We start from the raw sequence: 24,810 nt of genomic DNA, 5'->3' as shown, positions 1-24,810 counted from the left end.
GTCAAGGCTATGGTCTTCCCAGTGGTCACGTGCGGTTGTGAGAGCTGGACCGTAACGAAGGCAGAATGCCAAAGAATTGATGCCTTCGAACTGTGGTGTTGGAGAAGACTCCTGAAAGTCCCTTGGACTGCTAAGAGATCAAACCAGTCAATCTTAAGGGAGATCAACCCTGAATTTTCACCGGAAGGACTGATGCTGAAGCTGAAGCTCCAGTATTTTGGCCACCTGATGTGAACAGCTGACTCATTGGAAAAGTCCCTGATGCTGGGAAAGATTGAGGGCAGAAGCAGAAGAGGGCATCAGAGGATGAGACGGCTGGACGGCATCACCGAGGCAAAGAACATGAATTTGGGCAAACTCTAGGAATGGTGAGGGACAGGGAGGCCTGGTGTGCTGCCGCCCAGGGGGTCGCAAAGAGTTGGACATGACCGGGTGACTGAACAGCATCAACAACTATCTGTGGTTCCAGGCATCCACAGAGGGTCCTGAAACACAACCCCTGCAGATGAGGTGGGATGGACAACTGTGTGTGTGTGTCTGCATATAGTGTGGTGTCTTGACCTAAAATCGTCTCTTTCTCTGTGAGGGCGTCAGTGTTTCTCCCTCTGAACTGGCCCCTGGGTCACCTCTCTCGGGGCCTGTGGCGTCAGGAGTGGACACGCACGGGGCCGTTTGCTTTAGGAAAGCCTGTGGGAGAAGCTTCTGGTACCTGCTTCCCTGCTCTCCTTGGGAAGTTCCCAGCTGACGCCCCGGCCCCCTGCACGTGGCCTTTATTCGATATGGTATTTACTTAAGTTGCCAAAATGTCAGTTGACCAGCACAGTCACCCAGCAGTAAACCCGCCAATTCTCTTATTGATAAGATCCCCCCGGGGCCTCTGCGGCCTCCCCCTGCCACTTTCCCAGACACCTGACTTGCCACGTGGCCGGGAAGCTGAGGACCGGGACCCTAAGCTCCCTCAGCCCGAGATGTGGCTGAGACCCTCGTGGATGGGTTTCCCGGGGTGCAGCCCGGCCTCCCGGCCTGGCCCCTGCAGGGTGGCCGCATGGGCGCTGGGGGCTCTCGGCCTCTGTCCATTCTCACCCCCGCCCTCTCCGGCGTCCCCAAGCCTGCGTCCTACCCCCTCAGACACTGACCTTCCCCCCTGGCCCAGACCACGTGGGTGAGTTTTGTCTGTTCCACTGGGGCGAGGAGCCCCTGGATTCATTGTCCAGGTGGGACCTCTGGTACCCACTTGCCAGCTGACCAGTTGTTGGAGATGTGATGGGCCAGTCGTGGAAGAAACTGGGGCTTTAGACCCAGTGATTCGTCTGGGGCCAGGAACAGACACGGGGAAGGCCTATGTGTGCTCTGGGGTCATGACATGCTCCCGAGAGGCCACCTTGATGCCTTGGGGCCCTGTCCACTGCCCCCACATGATGCCCCCGGGAGGCGGCAGCCTTGCTGGAGGAGGGGCCCCGGGCGACTGAACCTTGGCAGCGGGAGCAGACGGTGGGAGGCTGGTGGAGGACTGAGTCGGCTCCTGTGTGGGTCGTGCAGGAGTGGAGAGCGTGCAGATGCCTTTGCTGGTGAAGACAGTTACCTCAGCTAGTCAGTCCACAACCTCGAGAGGGCAGCGTCTGTCCCAAGTCAGGGGGGCTGGCAGGGTCCCCCGGCCTGGGGGGCACCAGGGCCTCCACGCAGGAAGCCCACAGCCTGCGCTGTGTGCCCTCCTCAGGAACATCCCAGACAGCCCCTGAGGTGACTGGCCGGCCAAAGCAGGAGAGGGGGCGGTGCCTCCTGCTCCTTCCAGAAAGCTCACAGCCAGACCCTGAAAGCGGCAACCCTAGTGGCCAGAGCCCTGCCCCGCCGACCCCAAAGCCAGTGTCAGCCAGCCTGCCTCACTGAGCAGCCTGAGGGCGGCTAGTCAGGTTGTTGACCAGCCTGAGGGCGGCTAGCCATGCTGTTGACCAGCCTGAGGGCGGCTAGTCAGAGTTGTTAACCAGCCTGAGAGTGTTTAGCCAGTGCTGTTAACTTGCCAGAGGGTGGCTAACCAGTGTTGTTAACTAGGCTGAGGGTGACTAGTCAGGGTTGCTAACCAGCCTGAAGGTGGTTAACCAGTGCTGTTAGCGAGCCTGAATGTGACTAACCAGGGTTGTTAACGAGGCTGAGGGTGGCTAAACAGTGTTGTTAACTAGGCTGAGGGTGCCTAGTCAGGGTTGCTAACTAGCCTGAGGGTGGTTAACCAGTGCTGTTAGCGATCCTGAATGTGACTAACCAGGGTTGTTAACCAGCCAGAGGGTGGCTAACCAGTGTTGTTAACTAGGCTGAGGGTGACTAGTCAGGATTGCTAACCAGCCTGAAGGTGGTTAACCAGTGCTGTTAGCCAGCCTGAATGTGACTAACCAGGGTTGTTAACGAGGCTGAGAGTGGCTAGTCAGGGTTGTTAACCATCCTGAGTGTGACTAGTCAGGGTTGCTAACCAGCCTGAAGGTGGTTAACCAGTGCTGTTAGCCAGCCTGAATGTGACTAACCAGGGCTGTTAACCAGGCTGAGGGTGGCTAGTCAGGGTTGCTAACCAGCCTGAGTGTGGTCAGCTGGTGCTGTTAACCAGCTGCTGACCGGCACGGCCCAGAGCAGGGTCAAGAGGGTGTGGAAAGTGGCTGGCTGCCTCGGGGCGTCACTGGCTGAGCAGATGGGAGTCTGCTGGAATCAGCCAGCCACCCTGAGCCTGGACCCCTGCCTGCTGCACCCCCATCATGGTGGCAAAGGGAAGACCCTCTCCCACCTCCTGCCTCCCTGGAGCCCATGCCCTGGGCAGTGTGTGCTGGGTGGAGGTGCCTCCCAAGGTGACCTCTGGACGAGGCCCAGCGGGCACCCTGTGGGTTGTTGGAAATGTGGGTGAGTGTGGCCATGAGCATCCCGCAAGGGTAGCGGGGAGCTGCCTTCTGTGCGTCCTAGGGGGTTTCCAGGCCCCCACGTGAGTGGGATCTACAGTGTCCCACTGGATTCTCAGCAGCATCGTGTCTTCAGGTTCAGCCGCGCTGTGGCCTGTGCGGATGGCCCACGTTCTGCCAGCCCGTCATCCTTGGAGGGACACCTGGGCTGCGCCACCTCGTGGCTGCCGTGACTCAAGGGACTGGGAGCGCGGTGTGCAAGCCTCGGTGAAGTCCTTGCTCCCGGCTCTTCGGGGCACACCCAGAAGTGGGGCTGCAGGGTCCTGGGTGGTTCTGTGTCCGCGCTTCTGAGGAACCGCCTCCGGTCTTCCACAGAACCTCCCTGGATTTCACCGGCTCGAGGAGGAAGTGGTCTGGTGGGATCACAGGTGTCTGGCCCCCGTTCTCACTCCGTGCTTCCGTTGCAGAGGGCCCCACGGCGAGGCCGGCCGGTCGCAAGACCACCCCCCAGATGGTGCGCCCACGGCCCAGCGCCGAGACGGAGGCCCTGTCCAGGAGGCGGAAGAGACACCCCGAGGAGCCTGGGCAGTTCGCCATCGCCCTGGTCCTCGTCTACCGGACCCTGGGGCAGCTGCTGCCGGAGCACTATGATCCGGACCGCCGCAGCCTCAGGTGAGGCCGACTCCAGGAGATGGGGTGGGAGGGATTTCCAGAAGGTTCCAAGGAGCCTAAAGTCAAAATCTCGACCACCGGAATATCCGTACAAGGACACTGCACAGTGACCCTGGCTCCAGGCCAGAGACCGCTGCCCCACGACCTCCCTGGGCAGGCATTCCGAGTGTGCCTGGTGTTTCTGCCAGGATCCCCCCTCCCGACACATGCCTCCGGCTCAGCAGTGTCATTCCTGCTTGGAGCGTTTGTCCCCTCGCCATGGCCTGCCACCAGCTGTCAGTGACCCCAGCCCCAAATTGTTCAGTCGCTCAGTCGTGTCCGACTCTGCAACCCCATGGACGGCGGCACCCTAGGCTCCTCTGTCCTTCACCAGCTCCCGGAGTTGGCTCAAACTCATGTCCATCAAGTCGGTGATGCCATCCAATCATCTCATCCTGTTTCCGCTTCTCCTCCCTCCTTCAGTCTTTCCCAGCATCAGGGTCTTTCCCAGTGAGGCGGCTCTTCTCACCAAGGGCAGCTCAGTAAACACTGGCTGAAGAATCAGACGCCACCCAAGGGCTTTGAGGCCTGAGCAGAGGCAGGCACCCGCGGAGGCGTGGCTCTTTTCAACCTTCGAGTGCCTGCAGCTCTCCTGCCCGGGGCTGCGGTCCTCATGTGCACCCCTCCCAGGGGCTGGACGACAGGCCTCCCTGAGCCATAACCGTGGCATTGTGTTCCTTTTCCTGGGCGTTCCCCGCGGGCCGGGTTTTCTGGTTCTGTTATATGTTGTGGGGCCTGACATCTGCTCGCTCTTTCCTTCTCTTCATGTTGAATTTCCAGAGTCCACTCTGTCCCAGAGGGGCGTGTGCTCGCCTGTCCGTGGTTAAACCTTCGCCAAGCCCATACCCCTCCTCCTCGCCCCAACCTGTCACACGCTCTCAAGAGCAGAGGCCCTGAGCTCGCACTTGGTCCGGTCCCTCCCAGAGAGACCCCCGAGCTGTGTCCTCCCCAGAGCCGCAGGCGGGTTTGTCCGTGCTCTGCTTTCTTCCCGCAGGCTGCCTAACCGGCCCGTCATCAACACGCCGGTGGTGAGCACGGTGGTGTTCAGCGAGGGGGCCCCGCTGCCCAGCCCCCTGGAGAGGCCCGTCCTGGTGGAGTTCGCCCTCCTGGAGACCGAGGAGCGCACCAAGCCGGTCTGCGTGTTCTGGAACCACTCCATGACGTAAGGGTGACGTCACCCCTGCCCCCAGCGCTGTGTGTCTCTAGGGTGGGGGCGTTCGTCTGTGGTGCCTTTCTCCCCTTTCAGTCCCTCCTGGGGCGCCAGAGCCCTCGATAAGCACAAGTGTACACGCATGCACACCTGGAAACAGACACGTGTGTGCACGCACCCAGTTATGACCACGCACGTGTGTACATGAATGCGCAGGGACACGTGCCTGGAAACACGTGTACAGGCACACACGGCGACCTCTCGAGAAGCTCAGCACGGGGACAGGGCCGCTCCCCTGCAGGACTCTTGCCAACACGTGCCCTGGTCACCACCGGACAAGGCGGGGGTTCTTTCTGGACACACTCGGGGGTGGGAGTCCGAGACTAGGCCCAGGGTCCTCCCACACTGACAGTGGGAGATCCCAGATGTGAGGGAGGGGTCCCTGTAGCAGACCAGGGTCCCTGACGTCAGCCATCTCACCCCGGAGACCCACATGGCAGCTGCTGAGGCTGGCTTTACCGCTCAGAGGCCCCGCCCGCAGCAGCAGCATCCTTGTGCCTCTGACCCCCGCGCGCCACGCTTGCACCCGGGACAGAGCCTTGAGCTCTCTCAGGTGCAGCCAGACCTTCCCTGACATTGCAGCTCCACTGGATGGCAGGGTGTCTGCCGTGGGGGCTCTGTGGGGCCGTGGGCTGGCACTCCCGCTGCGAAGCAGGTTTGGCTCAGCACAAACCACGTGTCACTCCCCCTCCTCCTGGTTTTTCCAAATTCTAGTTAACGAGCAGCCAGCATAGTGCCCGGAGGGTAGCAGACGCTTGGCTTACAAAAGAGAATGAAGGGCCCCCTTTGATGAGGAGGGCGGCGTTGAGGTCTGTCTGGCACGCGCTGGGCCTGGCTGTCTCTGTGGTCACTTGATTGGACCCGGCAGTCAGCCGGTGCACTAATGATCCGCCTCCTTTGAGCTGCACCTGCCCGCCCGGACCTCCACGTTCTTGGCAAACGCGCATGAGCCTTCATATCCCATTTCACAGATGAATAGACTAAGGATCAGAGACGTCGCTCAGCTTTCCCAGAGTCAGGAGGGCAGGGCCCTGCAGCAGCCTATCATCTGGGGCTTCCCTTCAGTAAAACAGGGTAATAATGGGCCCCGCTTCCAGGCGGCTGCCATAAAACTGTGCAATCTGAAGATGAAAGTGTGAAACGGACGCACCAAGTCTCTTCTTAAATCATCGAGACTCAAAGGAGACTAAAGCACAAAGTGGCTGTTTGAACAACTGACTAATGTCTCCGACAAAGAGGCCTGTGACACCCATTGAAGTTTTACTGTTGGATGATGCATGAGATGGGAACTTCCGAGGGTGCTCATTAGAGGCCTGGGAAGGGAAGGGAGAGGGTTCACACGGTCCCTGGGGGGCCAGCCTGCGGTCCTCAGAGCGGGGACAGTGGCGCCTGGCCAGGGCGCAGCAAGGACGTTGCTTGGGCTCCAGCGGGGGCGGGAGGGCCTCAGAGGCCTCTCCTCACCCCCTTTTCCTCTGCAGCACCGGCGGGACTGGAGGGTGGTCGGCCAAAGGCTGTGAGCTGCTGTCCCGGAACCGGACCCACGTCTCCTGCCGGTGCAGCCACGCCACCAGCTCGGCCGTGCTCATGGATGTCTCCCGGCGTGAGGTGGGCACCACCCCCAGGGCCGCCCCTGCCCACCTGGCCAGTGTGTCCAGGAACCCGTCCCTCTGGAAAATCAGCCTGGCCCCCAAACCTACCCCTCTACGAGTTCTGCCTTTTCTTCTAAGGGCTCTGAACAAACCGATGCCACAATTGCAAACTGTATTCTGGGAGGGCTGGCCAGACTGTGTTAGGATTCCCATAATAAAACCCCCCGGAAGGAGTTTTCAAAGAGGCCACATTGTAAGTTACAACTGTGATGGCCGCCCCGAACCTCAGGCTGAAAGGAAGCTCCTGGGCTGCACACGTCACTTCAAAGCAGGGTGCTCAGCGATCTGTTAGGTGATGCAGCTTCTGCGGCACGTAAAATTTTAAGGGCGAGACTGGGCGGGAACAGCAGAGTTATTTCCCTCCAATGCCATACACACCGCGCCGGGAGGACAGAGGAAGCCGCAGAAGCAGTGGGCAGCTGATGTTTAACCTCCAGTGTCTTCACTGGCCTCCATGGGCCTCCGATGAGGCAGCGGGGCCTGGGAGCAGGGTGGGGCCAGCCGGCGGGGATGTGTGCTGGGCGCCTCGGGGACCTCAGCCTGTTTTCAGGCCTGCCCTGTGCCCCAGGCAGCCCGGCCATCGTCCCTCCCGGGACTCCCGGTCTGCAGCGGCCCAAGTGTCCTTCACATTCTCAGGAGGTGAGTCAGCCACAAGCTGCTGCTGACGGGGCGTCGGAGTGTCAACAGCAGACACTGTGCCTCTCGGCGCTTGGACAGCAAGGCTCCCGTGGGCAAGGGCACTTTCCAGTGGGAAGCACTGGGCTATGGCCTGGACAGGGTTAATTGTGAATCATCTTTGTCCACAGAGGGGTGGGTTTGGGGGTCCCCTGATGGCCAGGAAGCTGGGCAGCACCAGGAGCAGCCTTGCAGGCAAAGGAAGCAGAAGTCTTGGTAGAAGAAATTAAACGAGAGTAGGAATTGAGGCCCCCCCACACCCGGGTGCTTCAAAGCCAGAGGTGTCTGAAGAACCCCCAGCCTTGGGGAGTGGGTGCTGCCCCAGCTTCCCGGAGCACTCGGTGCCCCCCCGGCACTCCCCACCTGCCTACCCAGGCTTGGCTCCTTGCTTCCCCCAGGCAGCCCAGCTCACAGTTCTGTGCGCGTTCAGAACAGCGCTTTCTAGAAGTTATCATAGAATCTGTTTGTTTGTTCCCCAAGTGCTGAACCTCCACTGGGCTCCGGCCTAGATGGGTGTCCTATTTTGAAAAATATTTGGAAAAAAACATCAGAGGGGCCGACTGTGGTTTCCTGCAGCTCTGACACCTGTTGTCTTTTGTGTGAGCTGAGACTCTGTTTGAAGGTCTCTCAGCTCAGAATTGGCTCCGTACCTGCCAGACAGCACAAGTTAGGCTTGAAGGTTTGTTTTTCGCTGTTCAGTCTGTTTTTACTATGGCAAAAAACGCCTAACACGAAAGTCGCCATCTCGGCTGAGTCTGAGTGTGCAGGTCACGGTCACCGTGTCTGTCCACGGTGATCCCAGCCGGCCCCCCGGCATCCGCAGAGCTTTGCTGTCAGCCCAGACTATCCGTTTCATTGTCGTCCTTGGTTTCGGCTCCCCTGAGAGCCACGTGGTAGTCACCCCAGCTCCTGTCCGCGTAATTAAGCGTTAGCGTGTCTTGATTGTGCAAAAGCGCCATCAGAGCCACAGCCCTCACACGTTCTCCCGCCCTTGGCCCCCGACCCGCAGCACGGGGAGGTCCTGCCTCTGAAGATCGTGACCTACGCAGCCGTGTCCTTGTCGCTGGCCGCGCTGCTGGTGGCCTTCGTGCTCCTGGCGCTGGCGCGGACGCTGCGCTCCAACCTGAACGGCGTCCACAAGAACCTCATCGCCGCGCTCTTCTCCGCCCAGCTGGTCTTTGTCATCGGGATCGCGCAGACCGAGACCCCGGTGAGGGCCCTGCCCCCAGCCCCCCGTGGGGCCGCCTGGGCGCGCACACCGAACTTCCTCCAGGGCTGGAGCGGGAGGGGTCCTCCCCTGCCATTCTTAGGGCCGGGCGGCATGTCTGCGGCTATTTCAAGGGATGGGTGAGGCTGGGAGTCTGGTGGGAGGCTGGGGACCCAGGCCCGCATGTGGGCGTGTTGCTTTGCCCTCAGCAGGAATCTCCCTGCAAGGTCACCTTGGGAGCCAAGGGCTCTGTGCACATCAACTCTCACTTTCCTGACCCAGACACTTGTGATTACATCAGAGAGTACACTCGTGAGACCCCAGAGTCCTTTGAGCTGTCCCTTGAGCCTGAAGCCATCCCTGCTGGGCCGTGTCTCCCAGCCCTGCACTTTCTGGGGAGTCACGGCCACACTCTCTGTGAAAGCATTGGTGTTTAGGACAGGCCAGAACTCGGCGATGCGGTGGTGACTAGAGAAGGGAGTTTGCAGAGAGAGGATCGTGGGGGAGCGGAGGGAGGGTGAACATCAGTGTGATCACATTAAATATGGGGTGTCTCGCTCAAGCCGCCTCAGGTCACGTGGGCTCCTGGGGCGTCACACGGGTTCGTGGGGTGTTACCTAAGCTCCTGGAAGTTATCGTTAGGTGATTATACATCTGATATGATGGACCTCACAGAAAACTCCAGACCAACCTACAGACACATTATGAGAAGTAATTAAAGAGTTTAGCAAGGTAGCTGCCTATTATGGGGCTAGATGTAAGTAATCAGTTGCTTTCTTGCCCACCAGCCACAGTGTATTTAAAAGGTAACGTGCAAAGGAGGGGGTGGAAACGACAGCACTTGGAGAACCTGGTCGAGACTGAAGTAGTTTGGCTTCAGGGAGGAGAGGGTAAAAGATGCTGGCTGCAGCCAGAGCGGGGGCAGGGCGCAGGCACTTCTGTCGGATGTGAGGGATCTGAGTCCCAGAGGAATGGCTGGCAGGGCTGGGTCGAGGTCCCTGGTGCGTGGGGTAGGGACCTGCCCTGGAGGGGAGAGAAAGGCAAAAAGGAGGAGGGAGGCTTGTGGCTTGGTCCCCGGCTGGCTGCGAGTGGCTTTTCCTTTTTCCCAAAGAGGTTTTCAGAGACCAGGGGTCACAGCCCCTTGAAGGGGGTGAAGGACGAGGCACGGGCTCTGTGCCCAAGGCTTTGCCTGCGTGCTCTGGCTCTTGGCAACCTCCCTGGGGCCCTGGGGGGTGGCAGCATTCCTGCCCACAGGTGGGGAGCCCCGGGGCCAGCCAGGTTGGGTGACCCGGCCCAGGGCCTACAGTTCATCGTGTCTGAGTTCACAGGTCCATCGTTAAATGGTGACCCCGATGGCCCTGGGACAACATGAGGCCAACTGACCATCACACGTGCAAAAGCGGTGACAGCAGGGAGTTCCGAGTTTACTCACCTAATTCCGGTCTCTCCTGCGGCAAGCAGTGAGCCCTTGCCCTTTCAGTGGGCCGTTTCAGCTGCCACCTGCTCCTGACAGAGGCGTCATTTCTCCGTCCCTCATGCAGTGAGGACTCGTGGTTGTCACTGTGTTAAATCTACCCAAGACCCAGACCCTGGAGGCACTGCAGTCTCCATCCACTCTCTCAGACGCAGACATGGATGGTGGGTCAGGAGTGTCAGGTGCCAACCTGCCTCCGTGGTGGCTGATGGGAGCGCTGTGCCAGCCCAGAGGATGGCTGGGCAGGACGGTCCCGTCACTGTCCAGTGGGAGGGACCTGGGTCTCTGGTCATCTCTGTTGGTAGGCAGCCCTGTGCCACGGACAGCCATGACCAAGTCTGCATTTTAGGAAACAGATATTGGTGACAGGGAAGAGGGGTGGGTAGGGCTGAGACTGGAGGTCAGAGAGGCACCAGGACGGCATCTCCCTGGGTCTGGGGGCTGAAGCTGCGGCCGGGACGGGGGCAGGAGGAGAGGCCAGGAGTCTGGACCGGGTGGACGTGGAGGGTGAGGGCGCAGGGGGGCGATGCCTCGAGTGTCCAGAAGGGAGCACCACCAGGTGAGCTGGAAACAGTGGCGGGTCTGGGTGAGCCTGGACACACCGGTCCTGAGGGGCTGAGGAAAGTGCAGAGCTGGCGTGGGGGGACAGCCCTCACTGCAGTCGGAAGCGTGTCTGTGAGAGTGGACGGCCCGGAGAGGATGCAGTGTTAGTAAAAAGACACAGACAGCGTTACTGGCTCGCTAGCCCGGGGGCCCTCACAGGTTGGAGCTCTCCCTCCTCTGACCCTCTGCAGGAGGGTGTTAGGGAGAGAGGCAGGGCGTCCAAGCAGACGACCTTGAGAGGGCTCCACGGTGACCTTGGCGGCTCGCCAGGCCTGGCACAGAGGACGGACCCATGTTTGTCAGGCTCCCAAGGGCAGGTGGGGCCCTCGACTGGCCGGGCTGCCCCTCTGAACCCGCCGGGCTCGCACCCCCTCCCTGCCCGCGTGTCCCTGTCCCTTCCCCTCAGCTGGGGGCAGGGGGAGGGGGGCTGCGTGACTCAGGGCAAAACCCCTCAAGGGTGTCTTTGAGTGGTCTGATCAGAGGGACGGAGAGCTGGGGATGGGCCACTCCTCGCAACCAAACCTGGCGTGAGAAACACTCAGGCTGTCGCTGGCTTCAAGCTCTGACTCACCGGCCCCTGGAAGGAGAGTTGAGCGGCCTCCACGCGCTGGTGAGCACGAATAAGAGGAATGCCGTGCTCATAATTCTGGGGCTTGGCGCCACGCCTGGTTTTGATGGGTTTTCTGTAAACCCAAGTCCCCTCTCCTGGCGAGGTTTTCATCTCCCAGATTACTGGCAGGTTGAAAGGATTTATTGTGCATTGGTGTTTGCCTTTGTTCTGTTTCTGGAAAAGGTAGTACCTTTGGTGCAGAAGCCCCTGCGTGTATGGTCCCATTACATTTTAAAACATCGGCTTCTGACACTCTTCCCCCAAAGGTGGTTTTGTGGGTTTACTTTTCATTTTATATAAGGCAGCACACCAGCCTCTCCCCCTTCTTCATTCTGCTGAGCCAGCCATGGTCAAAGGTGGCTCAGGAGTAAAGAATTCTGCCCATGAGGGAGATGCAAGGTTCAGTCCCTGGGTTGGGAAGATCCCCTGGAGAAGGAAATGGCAACCCACTCCAGTATCCTTGCCTGGAGAATCCCATGGAGGAGCCTGGTGGGCTTCACTCTTTGGGGTCGCAAAGAGTCGGACACGACTGAGCACACACACGTGAGCCAACTGTGCTTTGCACAGCGGGGCTGGGGGTTGGTATGGGGCGGACCCAGCCTCAGGCTCACCCTCTGCGGCCAGGCTGACCACTCTGCCCATCCCTAAGGGTGGACTCCCCCATTTCCTGTGTAGCGTCGGAGGCAGAGGGCGTGTCTCCTGTCATCACCTAAGATTCTGTTTTTGCTTCTGCTTGGGTTCCCACTTTGTGCTGCATTTGACAGATGTTAATCCTAAAAAGGCCCCTCCCACATCTCCGGGGTTCTGTTCCTGGAGAGAACACCAGGTGAACTCAATGGCAAGTGGCACTGGTGCTTCCAACAAGCCTGGGCCCTGGGGACCCCTCAAGGGGAGGCTGTCCTGGATTGAGGAGAGAGGCCTTGACGTGCATCAAGTGATGGCCCTCGGTCTCCAACTCGGTGTCTGTTGGGACGGAAGTGTCTCCTTGGCACAGACACTGAGACCCGGGGAGGTTGGGCTGGCCAGATAGCACTGAGGGTTGGACAAGATGTCTCAGGGGGCGTGGCCCCGCGGGGCGTGGCCCAGCTGGGCGTGGTTCAGTTGGGGGCGTGGCCCACCGTGGGGTGTGGTACAGGGGCGTGGCTCAGCTGGGGGCGTGGCTCAGCTGGGGGCGTGGCTCCACGGGGGTCGGGTGTGGGACCCCCGCAGAGCTGGTCAGGGACTTTCGCCTCCTCCCCTCTCTGTCCTTCCTCTGCTCTCCTGCCAGTCCAGCCTCCTGGGACCTGGAGGGAAGCCTGCCCAGCCGCTGGGCCTTGGGTTCCGGACCGGGCAGCCAGCCCCCTCCCAGCAGGACGGGTGAGGCTGCTCTGGGCCAAGGCAGAGGCCTTGAAGTTCCGTCCCTGGGCACCTGGGACTGGATGTGCACCGATGGCCTCAGGCTGGACGCCCCGATCCCACAGTGTCCCCAGCCCCCCCCCACCCCCAGGGCTGGTCGCCAAGGTCCCCAGAGGCCGGGAAGCTGAGCCTCGACTGTGGAGATTGACTTTCTCTTCCCGACACCAGCCGGGGACAGAAACAGAACAAACACTGCCGACCCTGCTTTCTTCCGCGGGAGGCAGAGGCCCCGATAAATCGTCACAGGCGCGGTGGCTTCTTTCTTATTTGATGGCGAGGTCACAGGCCTGAGGCTCCTTCTCCCTGGCCGTACCTGGACAGGGGAGACCTGCAGGAGAGCCCAAGTGGTGGATAAAGGTCACGCTCACCAACGGGGCCACAGCCTGAGCTGTCTCCATGATACGTATTTTTTAGTGTTAAATGAAATGTCAACATTAAAAAAATTGGAGCCATGAGGTGAAAATACAAATTTCTAGCTTCTGATAAAAACTCTCGAGGCTGTGTGCACCCATCACCCCGGGTTAGGCTTACTCGTGGCTCTGACCAGGGTTGGGGGCGGGTGTCCTGGGGCCCCCAGGCACCTTACTCCCTGTGCTGTGTTCCGTGTGGGGAGCCTGAGACGCTGGCACTGTTGGCGCTCAGCTGCACCTGGGTCAGTCGGGGAAAATGACTGAGCTGCTTTCCTTTCTCAGAACTGCGTGCCCTCTTGTTTGCAGAGTGCTGGGTTTGGTCCCTCCCCAGGGCCCCCCACCCCGGCCCTCCCGGCCCCGTGCCGTCTGGTCCTCACCCGACACCCGTCCTGAACCCACCCCCGTCCTCAGCCGCCTGGCCGTCGGCCCACCGTGCAGGGTCGCCGGCCGCACTCAGCCACTGCGTCTCCCGCAGTTCCTGTGCACGGTGATCGCCATCCTCCTGCACTACGTCTACATGAGCACCTTCGCCTGGACCTTCGTGGAGAGCCTGCACGTCTACCGCATGCTGACCGAGGTGCGCAACATCGACGCGGGGCCCATGCGCTTCTACTACGTGGTGGGCTGGGGCATCCCGGCCATTGTCACAGGTGAGCATGCGCAGAGCGACCACACCTGGCCGGGGACAGGCACCACTCCGGGGACCCGCGGGACATTGCAGGAACCCACGTCCGCGCCCCCAGATGCTGGTGGGGGAGCTCTCTGGCCTCCTCCTGGGCACCCAGCACCCACATCTGCTCACAGAAGTGTGATCACTGTCTCCTGTCAGGTGTGAGCACATTGAGGGCTGGGTTCAGGCCATTCAGACAAAAACTCCCATGTCTGCCCGCTTTGTGGACAGGTTGGTGAGTGGATGGATGGGTGGATGGATGGATGGATGGATGGGTGGATGGATGAATGGATGGGTGGGTGGATGGATGGGTGGATGGATGGATGGATGGGTGGATGGATGGATGGGTGGGTGGATGGATGGATGGGTAGGTGAATGGATGGATGGGTGGATGGATTGATGGGTGGATGGATGGATGGATGGGTGGGTGGATGTGTGGATGGGTGGGTAGGGTGGATGGATGGATGGGTGGATGGATGGATGGGTGGGTATATGGATGGGTGGATGGCTGGAGAGATGGGTGGATGGATGGATGGGTGGGTAGGATGGATGGATGGATGGGTAGGGTAGATGAGTGGTTGGATTAATGGGTGGATGAATGGATGGATGGATGGATGGGTGGGTGGAGAGATGGGTGGATGTGTGGATGGGTGGGTGTATGGATGGGTGGGTGGCTGGAGAGATGGGTGGATGGATGGATGAGTGGGTAGGATGGATGGGTGGATGGATGGGTAGATGAGTGGTTGGATCAGTGGGTGGATGGATGGAAGAAGGAGTTAATGAACAGAGCAGCGGCACTTCCTCAGCACACTCTTCACTAAACATTAGGAAGTCAGAGTTTGCTTCCTGTGGGGAAAGATCCCCACTGGTATCAAAAAGGGTGAGTGGCACCCTCTCTCCTCTCAGCCCCTGGGTTCTAGGGACCCAGACAGGGAGTCCGAGGCTGGGGCAGTGGGAGAAGGGGCAGTTGCTTCCCCAGGCCTCTGTCCAGCAGCCACCCTGGGGTCAGAGCCAGGGCTAATCATCGTGCCTCTTGGTTTCCACGGCAGCATCTCCGACTGCTCTGCTCTGCTGTCTCCTGCCCTGCTCCTGCCCGGACAGTCTGGCCAGTTGGCTCTCCTGTTGTGAGCCCTTTCCCTGGGCTCCCAGGGACTCTGAGTGACCACTGTCACCTCTATCCAGGGCTGCTGGGGGGGGGGGCAGTGGGGCCTCCCTTGCCAGCAGCCACCCCTCTTGACCCAGAGACTGACCCTGGCAGACACACCACGCCACGTGTTTCTGGTCAGCTCGTGAGAAAGGTGCTGAGTCAGGTGGTCTCTGAGCCCCAAAGACTGGGAAGAACAAGGGCTCAGAGCAGCTGGTTTCGGGGGTCCTGCACTGACCATCTACTGAACCCCTAAAGCCAAGACCTGGTCCTGCTTGGACGCTCAGGACACTCACTTCATCTTTCATTTCATCTTCAATCTGCCCAAAGCCTCAGTTATTACTTGGGGTTTCTTTTTTAATTAGAAAATGAACCTCAGAGACCAGAATGTCAGATTTTATTTACATTAAGTTCTATGAAGAGGAGTGAAAAAGTCAGGTCAGAATTATTTGCCAATTTGCTTATTTTACAAAGCAAAGAGTTAAAGTTTGCCATCTGGTCTTCTGGGCTTCCCTGGTGACTCAGATGGTAAAGAATCTGCCCGCAATGCAGAAGACCAGGTTCAATCCCTAAGTTGGGAAGATCCCCTGGAGGAGGGCATGGCAACCCACTCCAGTATTCTTGCCTGGAGAATCCCATGGACAGAGGAGCCTGGCGGGCTACAGTCCATGGGGTCCCAAAGAGTCAGACACGACTGAGTGACTAACACCTTTCTCTGCCCCCAGTAAACTTAGAGTGTGTCTTCTGGTCTGTAATGTACCCCGTGGCCGGTTATCCGTGGCCTGGGGCCGCAGTAGTAGTTGCGATGGGAAAGGAGTTTGCTGCACTCACAGGTGACGTCCCACCTGTAGATGAGCCCCAGTCCCTGATGGGCAGCCCCAGGGACCTGCTCAGGGAGCTGATGTCCTGGCCGGCGTGGGCTGAGGTTTAAGCACAGGTGCTCTCACTTCAGGGCTTGTGAGACAAAGTACCACACACTGGGGGGCTTAAAAGACAAACAGAAGCTTCTTCCCTCGCAGGCCTGGAGGCCAGAGTGCAGAATCAAGGTGTGGCTCTGGGGGGAGTCTGCCCGCTCCGGTCCCCTGGCTGCCAGCAGCCTGGCCTTGTGGCTGCGTCCCTCCCGCCTCTCCTCCCCGTGTCTGTGTCCAGACCGCCATCTCCTCCTTCTCTGGAGAACACCGTTCATTGGACAGAGGGCCCACCCTAAATTCAGGATGACCTCATCTTAGATCCTCAGAGCACTTCCATCTGCCAAGACCGTATTTCCACACGAGGCCACATTCAGAGGTTCAGGGAACACCATTCAGGCTGCTCCAAGGCAGCCATGTGGGAGGTCACGGGGCCGAGGCCCCACTGGGACATGCGGGACCTTCATAGAAGAAACTCGAGCCCCCACAAAGGGCTCCTGCGCCGGTGGACTTGAGCTGGGTCCGCGTGGCCACTCTCAGTGGGGCCGTCCTCACCTGCGAGCCGAAGTCACCAAGCCCCGGGTCACATCACAGGCTCTGTTGGCCCCAGGCTGGCCCGAGGGCCACCGCGGGCAAGTGGCCTGTCCCTCCGAGAACGAGGATTGCCCATGGGAAGAGAGGCCACTTTCATCTTACACCCTCACCTGGTCGACCCCGATCTGGGCAGGGGCTCCGTCAGTGCAGAAACGCGGCTCCTCTGAGGCGGCTCTGGAGACTCAGTTCAGACCATTCATGTTTCTAACTCGCTTTAAGAACAGTTTTGCGTGCTTTCCTTTTTTAAGCTCTTTTTCTCTTGCAAAATAACTTAAGGCGGTTCCCGGGACCTCGGCTGGAACGAGGCATGGTTCTGGCCCACGTGGACCCCACTCCAGCCCGGCCCGGCCTTGGGTCAGTCCCTGGCCAGCCTTGCTCCCATCAGGTCTCCCACGTGCTGGGCCCTGGCAACACACGCCCCCAGCCCCGCAGCCTGGTTCCTCTGAGCCCTTCAGAGCGGAGGGTCCTGCCTGGGGGGCTGGGGACACCCCAGTTGTGGCCACCCCCATCGGGCCGGCCCTCACTCGTCCCCTGCCTGTTGTCCAGGACTTGCAGTGGGCCTAGACCCGCAGGGCTACGGAAACCCGGACTTCTGCTGGCTGTCCCTTCGAGACACCCTGATCTGGAGCTTCGCGGGGCCCATCGGGACTGTGGTAGTTGTGAGTGCTCAGAACCCCTGATTCTCAGGGGTGTGGGAGGCCGGGTGCCCCTCATGTGCGTGGAGTGGTGTTGAGAGCCCATGGGTTACTGGCTCCACTGGCCCTCTGGACAGGACTGGAGGGGCTGACCTGGTGATGCAGCTGCATCCTCAGACCTCTGGATTCCAGGCTTTGGTCCACATCCAGGTTCACTCAGACCACTCAGCGTCCGCCCCCAGCAGGCTCCTGGGCCCTGAGGGCTCATCTCAGGGGCATACCCCCCGTCCTGAGATGAGGGCTGAAGACTCTCAGAAGCCTTTGGGTTGTGAAGGTATGTTGTGACTGTACCGTGGAGGCTGCCACCTGACTTTGGGATTTTCTGTTTGTTTCTTTTTTCAGGTCAACACAGTCATTTTTGTCCTGTCTGCAAAGGTTTCCTGCCAGAGGAAGCGCCATTATTATGAAAGAAAACGGGTTGTGTAAGTTGGTGCTAAACCCAGGCTGGTGAGCAGGCCTGGAGCCAGCCCCTTCTGAGACCCCCCCCCGGGCAGAACCTGTGAACGTGCCGTCACCCAGTGGGTCAGCTGCTGGCTTTTCCAGGCCAGGTCAGGGGTCACAGCAGTGGGGCTCGGTGGGCCACAGTGGGGAGCGGGCGGCTGCGTCTGGCCGTGTCTGAGCTGAGCCTGGCGGGCCTGGGGCAGGGAGCCAGGATGGCAGCCTGGACCAGGGAGGGGGCGCGCTGGACCCCAGAGGTTTTCGGGGTACAGGACACACGGGGCTTGGTGGTGGAGTCCCCGAGGGGAGACGGATGAGCAGGGCTGCCCAGCGTGCTCCCCTGGGACTGGCCCGGGTGGGTGTGAGGGACAGTGACAGCAGATGGGGGAGGTGCCTGGGGTGGGGGCGGGGCGGAACCTTCCAGGTGGTGGTGTGGACGGTGCCGCAGGAGGGGAGGCGCTCGCCCAGGGAGAGGACCGCAGCACAGCGAAAGTGGGAGTCCCGGAGAGAGGGCGCCTCCAGCGTTTGGAGGCTGGACCAGGGCGGGGGCCGGGCCCACAGCCATGGGGAGGCAGGGCGGCGCTGAGAGCGCAGCGTGGGGTCCAGGAGCCACAAAAGGGTCGGAGCAGGGGTGACCACTGGGCTGGGCGACCCAAGCTGGGCGCCAGGAACGGGAGGGCATGCGAGGAGGGGCTTCGAGGCAGCAGGAGGCTCCTGTCAGCGCAGCCCCCAGAGGAGCAGAGTCTGAAGCGGCTGTGGAGGGGTGGAGACCTCGGGCAGGGAACGCGGGGCAGCCTGGTCATCGGCTCCACCACCCTCCACCTCCTCCGCCACGCACACACACCTTTCCCAGCACTTATGGTCCCGCCACCTCCCCCCCGACCCCACGAGGGGTGCACCTCGCCAGCCCCCTGGCAGCGGGGGAGACGGAGGCAGGGAGCAGGGAGCCCTAGCGAGTAGCCTGCACGGGGGGCCTGACACCCCTCTTCCTGACCCTCACCTCTTCCGGGCCCATGGAAACTCCCAGGCCTAGGCACCAGGCTCCCCCCCGTCACTGTGGCACGGCCCGTCCCCTGTCTTGGCCCCCAGCTTCTTGTTTACCTCGGTTCAGTTCAGTTGCTCAGTCGTCTGAGTCTTTGCAACCCCGTGGACCACAGCACTCCAGGCCTCCCTGTCCATCACCAGCTCCCGGAGATCACTCAGACTCATCGAGTCGGTGATGCCATCCAGCCGCCTCACCCTCTGTCGTCCCCGTCTCCTCCCTTCAGTCTTTCCCAGCATCAGGGCCTTTTCCAGTGAAAAGACCTTCCTCTTTACTGGTTAATTCCTGGCCTGAATCTCACCTCCGCTAAGCTCCACCTGCCTTTTCCCCTCTGAGCCTCGTGGCAGATGCTTGGAGAGGGGATGGGAAGGAACTGGGGGGGGTGGGTGATGGCGGAGGGGCGGGGGATGCCTGACACTCAGCCGTTGCCCCTGCCCCCAGCGCCCTCCTGAGGACCGCCTTTCTGCTGCTGCTGCTCGTCAGCGCCACCTGGCTGCTGGGGCTGCTGGCTGTGAACAGCGACGTGCTCACCTTCCACTACCTCTTCGCTGTCTTCAGCTGCTTACAGGTGGGCGGCTGGGGAGTGACCCAGCGGGGCCGGCCCTGGGGCGATCGGGGCTCACCCGTGCTGCTTCCTGCCCCCTGGGGAGACCCTTGACCTGCCATCCAGGCTGCTTCCTGGCTCTCCGGACGCACGGGACCATGCTGCGGCTGTCTGGCCGGCGTCACCGCGGTGTGTGCAGGGTTACGGCAATGCCTCGTCCTGCCGCCAAACGCGCGCCTGCTGCTGCCAACGCAGCCCTGTCTGCAGCACCCCCCTCCCAGGGACCTCGCTCCACGGCCCTGTGTCTGTCAGGACGCAGTGGTCTGCCCAGCTGGAATGGGCCTCACGCTCTCCCAGCCCGGCGTAGACCCCGCTGTGTCCTGAGAGTGCTGACCATTTACAGCCCACATCCAGGGCTTCCCCAGACCCTGACTGATGACGCGACACTAGGGGCCCAGATGCCCCGAGGGCTGGGGCCCAGGAGCGGGTGGTCCTCCAGGCGGCAGGCTGCCTGCCCTGATCAGGCCCCTCCTGGAGAAATCGGAAGCGCCCAGGGCAGGGAGGCCAGGTGTGGGCCCTGCTGGGCTCCGCGTGGTCTCTGGGCAGGCAGGCATGCGGGGGTAGCCGCGGGCAGGCCCTGGAGTCTCCCCCGAGGCTGAGCCGCGCTGACCCCTCCCTGTCCCGCAGGGCCTGGCCGTGCTCCTGCTGCACTGCGTGTTCAACAGGGAGGTCCGGAAACACCTGAGGGGCGTGCTTGCTGGGAAGAAGCCATACGCCGACGACTCGGCCACCACGAGGGCCACCCTGCTGACGGTATGGGGCGCCCGCGGGCCCTGGGGCCTGGGGGGGTGGGCCGGGCTTGAGGGGTGTCTGGACCAGATCAGACACAGCCCCTTGGTCTCGCCTCCCGCAACTCGTGGACGTCACAGGCCCGAAGCACGGCCACCTTCCCTGCGGCCTGGGAGGAGCGGGCCGACAGGGCGGGGTCTGTCCGGTCACAGCCCCTGGTCCCCTGAGGCCAAGGCCGGCGGGGGTCCCGACCAGGGGCAGAGAGGCCGCTGTGCCTGGCACCCGGCGGGTGCAGGCAGGCTGCTGCGTGGCGCCCTGCAGAGGGGACCCAGCCGTCCCCCACGGCCCAGTGGCCTCCGCTCGGCCGCTCACCAGCCCCCCGCCCCGCAGCGCTCCCTCAACTGCAACAACACGTTCGGCGAGGAGCCCGACATGTTCCGCACGGCCCTGGGCGAGTCCACCGCCTCGCTGGACAGCACCGTCAGGTCGGGCCGCGCTGGGCGCCCTGCTGTGGTCGCGGGGGGAGGAGGAGGAGGGCAGCTCCCAGAGCAAACACCAGCTTTGTTGCCTCCGCCCCGTCGTGGGTCCCGCCCAGCGGGGCTGCCCTGGCAGACACACGAGGCACTGGGTGAGGACGAGGCTGGGTGCCAGTCACGTGTCCCCACCGCGCGGGGACACTGAGCCCACCCTCTCCCCTCTCCAGGGATGAAGGGGGCCAAAAACTCGGCGTGTCCTCGGGGCCAGCGCGGGGTGGCCACGGGGAGCCAGATGCGTCCTTTGTCCCCAGGAGCGCCAAGAAGCCCCACGGTACGTGTCCCCTGGGGGGTGGTCTCCCTCTCAGGGGGCTGGCTGCCCCGAGGGGCGCCCCCAAGACTGGGCCCAGGTGGCTCCACTCGGCCCTTGACCGGAAGCCCCCCGCCTGCCCTCTCCCCAGGCCACGACTCGGACTCGGACAGCGAGCTCTCCCTAGACGAGCAGAGCAGCTCCTATGCCTCCTCACACTCGTCCGACAGCGAGGACGACGGGGGCGAGACTGAGGACAAGTGGGACCCGGCCCAGGGCCCTGTGCACAGCACCCCCAAAGGTGAGCGAGCCCCAGGCTGTGGCGCAGACCTCAGCCATGGCCGCCTGCCCCTGGGGAGGAGCTGCAGCAGCGGCAAACACAGCCCCCTGCTCGCCGTCCATGGAGCACAAGCAGGGCCACCGTGGAACCCTCCCGGCAAGGACTCCGTGAAGCCGACCCCGCAACCCGGGGAACACGAGGCTCCCGGGGTGGGGGTGCAGGGGCCTTGCAGCCAGGCACCCCGCATCGGGACCGGCCCTGCCTGGATCCTGGTGTCCCTGCCGGCCTGCGGGCGGGGGGCCAGAGGTCAGCGCCCCTCTGGACACAGGCTCAGCCGAGCGGGAGCGGGAGGTGGTGGGGCTCATGAGCTGAGCCAGCGGCCGCACGCTGAGGGTCCGTCTTGCACCTCAGTGGACACTGTGGGCAACCACATCCCAGCCAGCTGGCCCGATGAGAGCCTGGCCGGGAGCGACAGCGAGGAGCCGGGAGAGCCATCCCGCCTCAAGGTGGAGACCAAGGTCAGCGTGGAGCTGCACCTGGACGAGCAGGGCAACCACTGCGGCGAGCGCCTCCCGGCCCGGGACAGCGGGGGCCCCAGGCCTGTGGCTGCGCAGCCCAGCCAGCCCCCTGAGCAGAGAAAAGGTGCCGAGGGCCTGGGCTCCCAGAAACGGGGGGCTGGAGAGACCCTGCTCCTGGGGGAGAGGGCCCTGGAGATGGGGTGCTCAGGAGGGACCACCCCCTGGCAGGACACAAGGGAGCCCTGAGGTGGGGAGACCAGCGGCCGCACCCACAGCCCCACGTGATGTCCTTCCCCGAGCCCCCCCTGTCCCCCACGTCCGGCAGGGCCAGCCTGGCTGTGACCTCCTGCATCTTCCCCAACCCCGGACCCAGGCATCCTGAAAAACAAAGTCACCTATCCGCCACCGCTGACCGAAAAGACGCTGAAGTCGCGGCTGCGGGAGAAGCTGGCCGAGTGCGAGCAGAGCCCGGCATCCTCACGCTCGTCCTCCGTGGGCTCCAGCGACGGGCTCCGTGCCCCTGACAGCGCCATCACCGTCAAGACGCCGCGCCGGGAGCCGGGCCGCGAGCACCTCAACGGGGTGGCCATGAACATGAACGTGCGGGCCGGCAGCGCTCAGGCCCATGGCTCTGGCTCCGAGTGAGTAGCCTTGGCCTCAGGAGGGGCGGTGGTGGCCCCCGGCCAGCCTCCCCTCAGCTCCCCGTCTGGAGGGCAGACGCCGGGTCCGGGGGCCCGTGGCCAGGGTCTGAGCACAGGGGTTGCCCAGGATGAGGCCTGGGGGCCGTGTGGGGGGGATTCCACCCAGGAGAGGGGCTCTGCGGTGGTCAGGAGGAACCAGTTGGAGGTGGGCCAGACCCCCATCCTAGGGGCCGAGTCAGCCACAGCCCTGAGTCCTATCCAGCCCTGACATTCTAGGATGTGAGAGCATGTGGGACCAAGCATCGTCTCCTTGGCCTGGGGTCGTTACTGACCCATTTCGTGGCTGAGGAGACTGAGGCTGGGGGTGGGGGGCACCTGGCCGCAGAGGCGTGGAAGTGGGCTCCAGCTCTGATCCGGTCTGCTCATCTAGCCAGATGGCCCAGGGAGGTGGGAAGGCTGGGGCCTGCATTTTCTAGTACCTTAACAGAATGGCCTTCCTAAACCTAGAGCATGCGTCTGGGTGTCAGTGGCACTGCATGGGCCTCTGTGGAGGACACTCACATGGGCCTGGGTCCGTGGCTCCTGTGGGCAGGGGTGCAGTTGCGACCTGCCCCCTCCCCTGCCTGCCAGTGGCACTGTGCCCACACGTGAGCTTGCCCTCTGTGGAGCCTCCGGGCATCCCCTATACCCAGCGGCTCTGCCCCTGCACAACCTCAGACCCAGCCCTGCTGGTGGCATCCCAGGTGGCAGGGCCATCCTCGCTGACCCTCCGCCTGCCTGCCGGCTTCTTCCCACGCGCAGAGGCAGTAACGAAACTTCAATTTGAACCATCAGGAAACCGTGAGACAAGCCTGCCACCTCCACCAGGCCTCTGTGCTGTGTGGTCGCACTGCTGTCAGCGAAGCAGGCCCTGAGGGCAGGGGTTCCTGCAGGGGCAGCCCCAGTGGCGTGACTGAAGGTCCAGACGCAAAGCCCTGAGTTGCCTGGAAGCTCCGGGCCCATCAGGCCCCGTGACAAGTGTCAGAGGCCATGGGGCCTCGGACTCCCAGACGGGCACGGCTCAATCCTCAGACTGCAGACAGAGCCCAGACCGTGTGCTGGCCTGGCCGGGACCGGGCCCAGCAGGAGAGCTGCCTAGAGATGAGCCGCCAGGCCGGCTGGCCAGGACTCAAGGCCCCGGGCCAGCAGCTAGCTCCACAGCCGTCTGCAAAGCCAGACCGTGTCTTAAAGCAAATCCCTTTTCTTTGTTGCAAAGGTGTAGATACTTTTGTATATTTGTACGGAACTTTGAAAAGGCGAAAACCTCTGTATATTTTGCATCTGTACTGACTTTACGCTGGGAGATTTCCGTTTTTTATATGAGGAAGAACCCACAGACTCCAGCCTGGAGTCTGGCACACAACCAGCAGTAGGTATCCCAGGAAACTGGAGATGGGACGTGTGTAGGGCGTGTGCTGGACAGAAGTTCCCGTGCTGCTTCCAGCCAGGAGCCTGGAGCCCATGGGCGTCACACGTGGCCGCCCCGGATGAATTTGAGCTGCTTGCCCTCGGCTCCCGCCTGTCTGGATGTGGGTATGGCTCCAAGGCAGGACTACCCGGGACTGGGCAGGACTCAGGAGCCCTTCTGAGCGTGGAGGCAGGTACACACGGCTGAGACGGGCCCGCTGGCCGACCCCCACCCCCTCGCCGGGCCCCCCGGCCTCCTTCCCAGTCAGGGGTGCTGCAGGTGGGGCACGCCTCTGTCCCTGCTCCTGTTCTCGGCGGGACTGCGAGTGTTCACACGTCCCCGATTCAGGCGGAGGGATGAGGTCTTCCAGGATGTCACATTCCTTCCTGCCAGTTTTCCAGCTCTTTGAGGCTCCGAGGATCTCCAAGCAGGCGGGGGTCTCACCCCCAGAGTCTGACCAATTACTTCACTTTGCTTCAAATGGCCAATTGTGTGGAGGGACAAAGCCGCAGCCACACTGTTCAGTGGTTACCAGGCTGTTTTCGGGGAACTCACACCGGGGACCGGCTGGGCCTGCCCCTCTGTGGGCAGTTGGTGCGGCGTGGCCCGAGGGGCTGTGGGACGGGGCCCAGAATCATTCAGACACGTCTCATTTCAGTGCTTCTTTTGTTCGCTAATCGGTGCCCAGATAAATGATCGGCCCAGCTGCTTCCAAATATGAGAAACCGTAAACATGATGAGAATCACGTAAAATGCAAAGATGTCCATATACTGCATTGTTCTGATGGAAATGCGAGTGTTGTTCGTGGCGTACAGGAGAGCTTAGCTGATACTGGTCCAAGACCACAAGCAAAAATGAAATGAGATCCCAGAGCCCTCAGCAAAATGAATTATAAATGTGCCTTAGCAGGGGAGTGGCCTTTTCAAGATACAAGAGTACCTTCAAATGTTTACCATGGAGGAAGCATTTTCTAAGCAAAAAAAAAAAAAAAAAGTGGAAATATTTTTGAGTCTTTGAACACTCCATTTTCATATTATCGCATATTCTTCCACAACTGGATTTTGTCCCTTGAGATGTATTTAGTTTTTAATCTGATCAGAACTGTTACCAAAAAAGAAAAAAAAAATGTCAGTTTTATCAAGACAGGAAAAATGTAAACCTATTTTTGTGACTTAAAGACTTTATGAGAAATACTAGACACTGGAGGGTTTGTTTTTTAACAAATGTGTATTTATTAATGTTCAGAACACTGGAACTGCAGCACAAATGAGAGTCTACAATAAATTAAGATCTTGTTTTTGAATTTGTACTCCTGCACTGCTTTCGCCCCATCCCTACCTCTGCACCCCAGCTCCCTCCCTGCTCTGAGGCAGCCCTGGAGAAGGGACCACAGATAGGATGCTGAGAAGCCTATGGGGACAGGAACCATTCTAGAACTTTCTGGATGTTCTTCTGCTCATCGACTCTTGCACCTCACACTTCACAATCTTCCAGCC

General features: G+C 61.2%; 1 protein-coding gene across 2 annotated transcripts in view; it reads left to right on the top strand.

Annotated features, from left to right (window-relative positions):
* CELSR1 (cadherin EGF LAG seven-pass G-type receptor 1) overlaps positions 1-24,617 on the top strand; it is a 143,581-nt gene extending 118,964 nt beyond the window's left edge. Inside the window, exons 21-35 of one of the 2 annotated variants that reach the window (XM_088837574.1) lie at positions 3,344-3,548; positions 4,582-4,749; positions 6,276-6,402; positions 8,131-8,331; positions 13,296-13,470; positions 16,683-16,795; positions 17,174-17,253; positions 18,753-18,879; positions 19,543-19,668; positions 20,035-20,129; positions 20,348-20,451; positions 20,579-20,728; positions 21,119-21,349; positions 21,599-21,866; positions 22,701-24,617. In XM_088837574.1, coding sequence (XP_088693700.1) covers positions 3,344-3,548; positions 4,582-4,749; positions 6,276-6,402; positions 8,131-8,331; positions 13,296-13,470; positions 16,683-16,795; positions 17,174-17,253; positions 18,753-18,879; positions 19,543-19,668; positions 20,035-20,129; positions 20,348-20,451; positions 20,579-20,728; positions 21,119-21,349; positions 21,599-21,866; positions 22,701-22,710 — 2,180 coding nt within the window. In that variant the 3' untranslated portion in view covers positions 22,711-24,617. Of the gene's footprint in view, positions 1-3,343; positions 3,549-4,581; positions 4,750-6,275; positions 6,403-8,130; positions 8,332-13,295; positions 13,471-16,682; positions 16,796-17,173; positions 17,254-18,752; positions 18,880-19,542; positions 19,669-20,034; positions 20,130-20,347; positions 20,452-20,578; positions 20,729-21,118; positions 21,350-21,598; positions 21,867-22,667 lie in introns of both variants that reach the window. The other variant, XM_088837573.1, reaches the window with a different exon arrangement.
* Positions 24,618-24,810: the final 193 nt, after the last annotated feature.

Source organism: Moschus berezovskii, chromosome 6 (assembly GCF_049115385.1).
Source record: "Moschus berezovskii isolate FMDL1 chromosome 6, NW_MosBer_1.0, whole genome shotgun sequence".
NCBI lineage: Eukaryota > Metazoa > Chordata > Mammalia > Artiodactyla > Moschidae > Moschus > Moschus berezovskii.
This window is presented reverse-complemented; position numbering and strand designations above follow the sequence as displayed.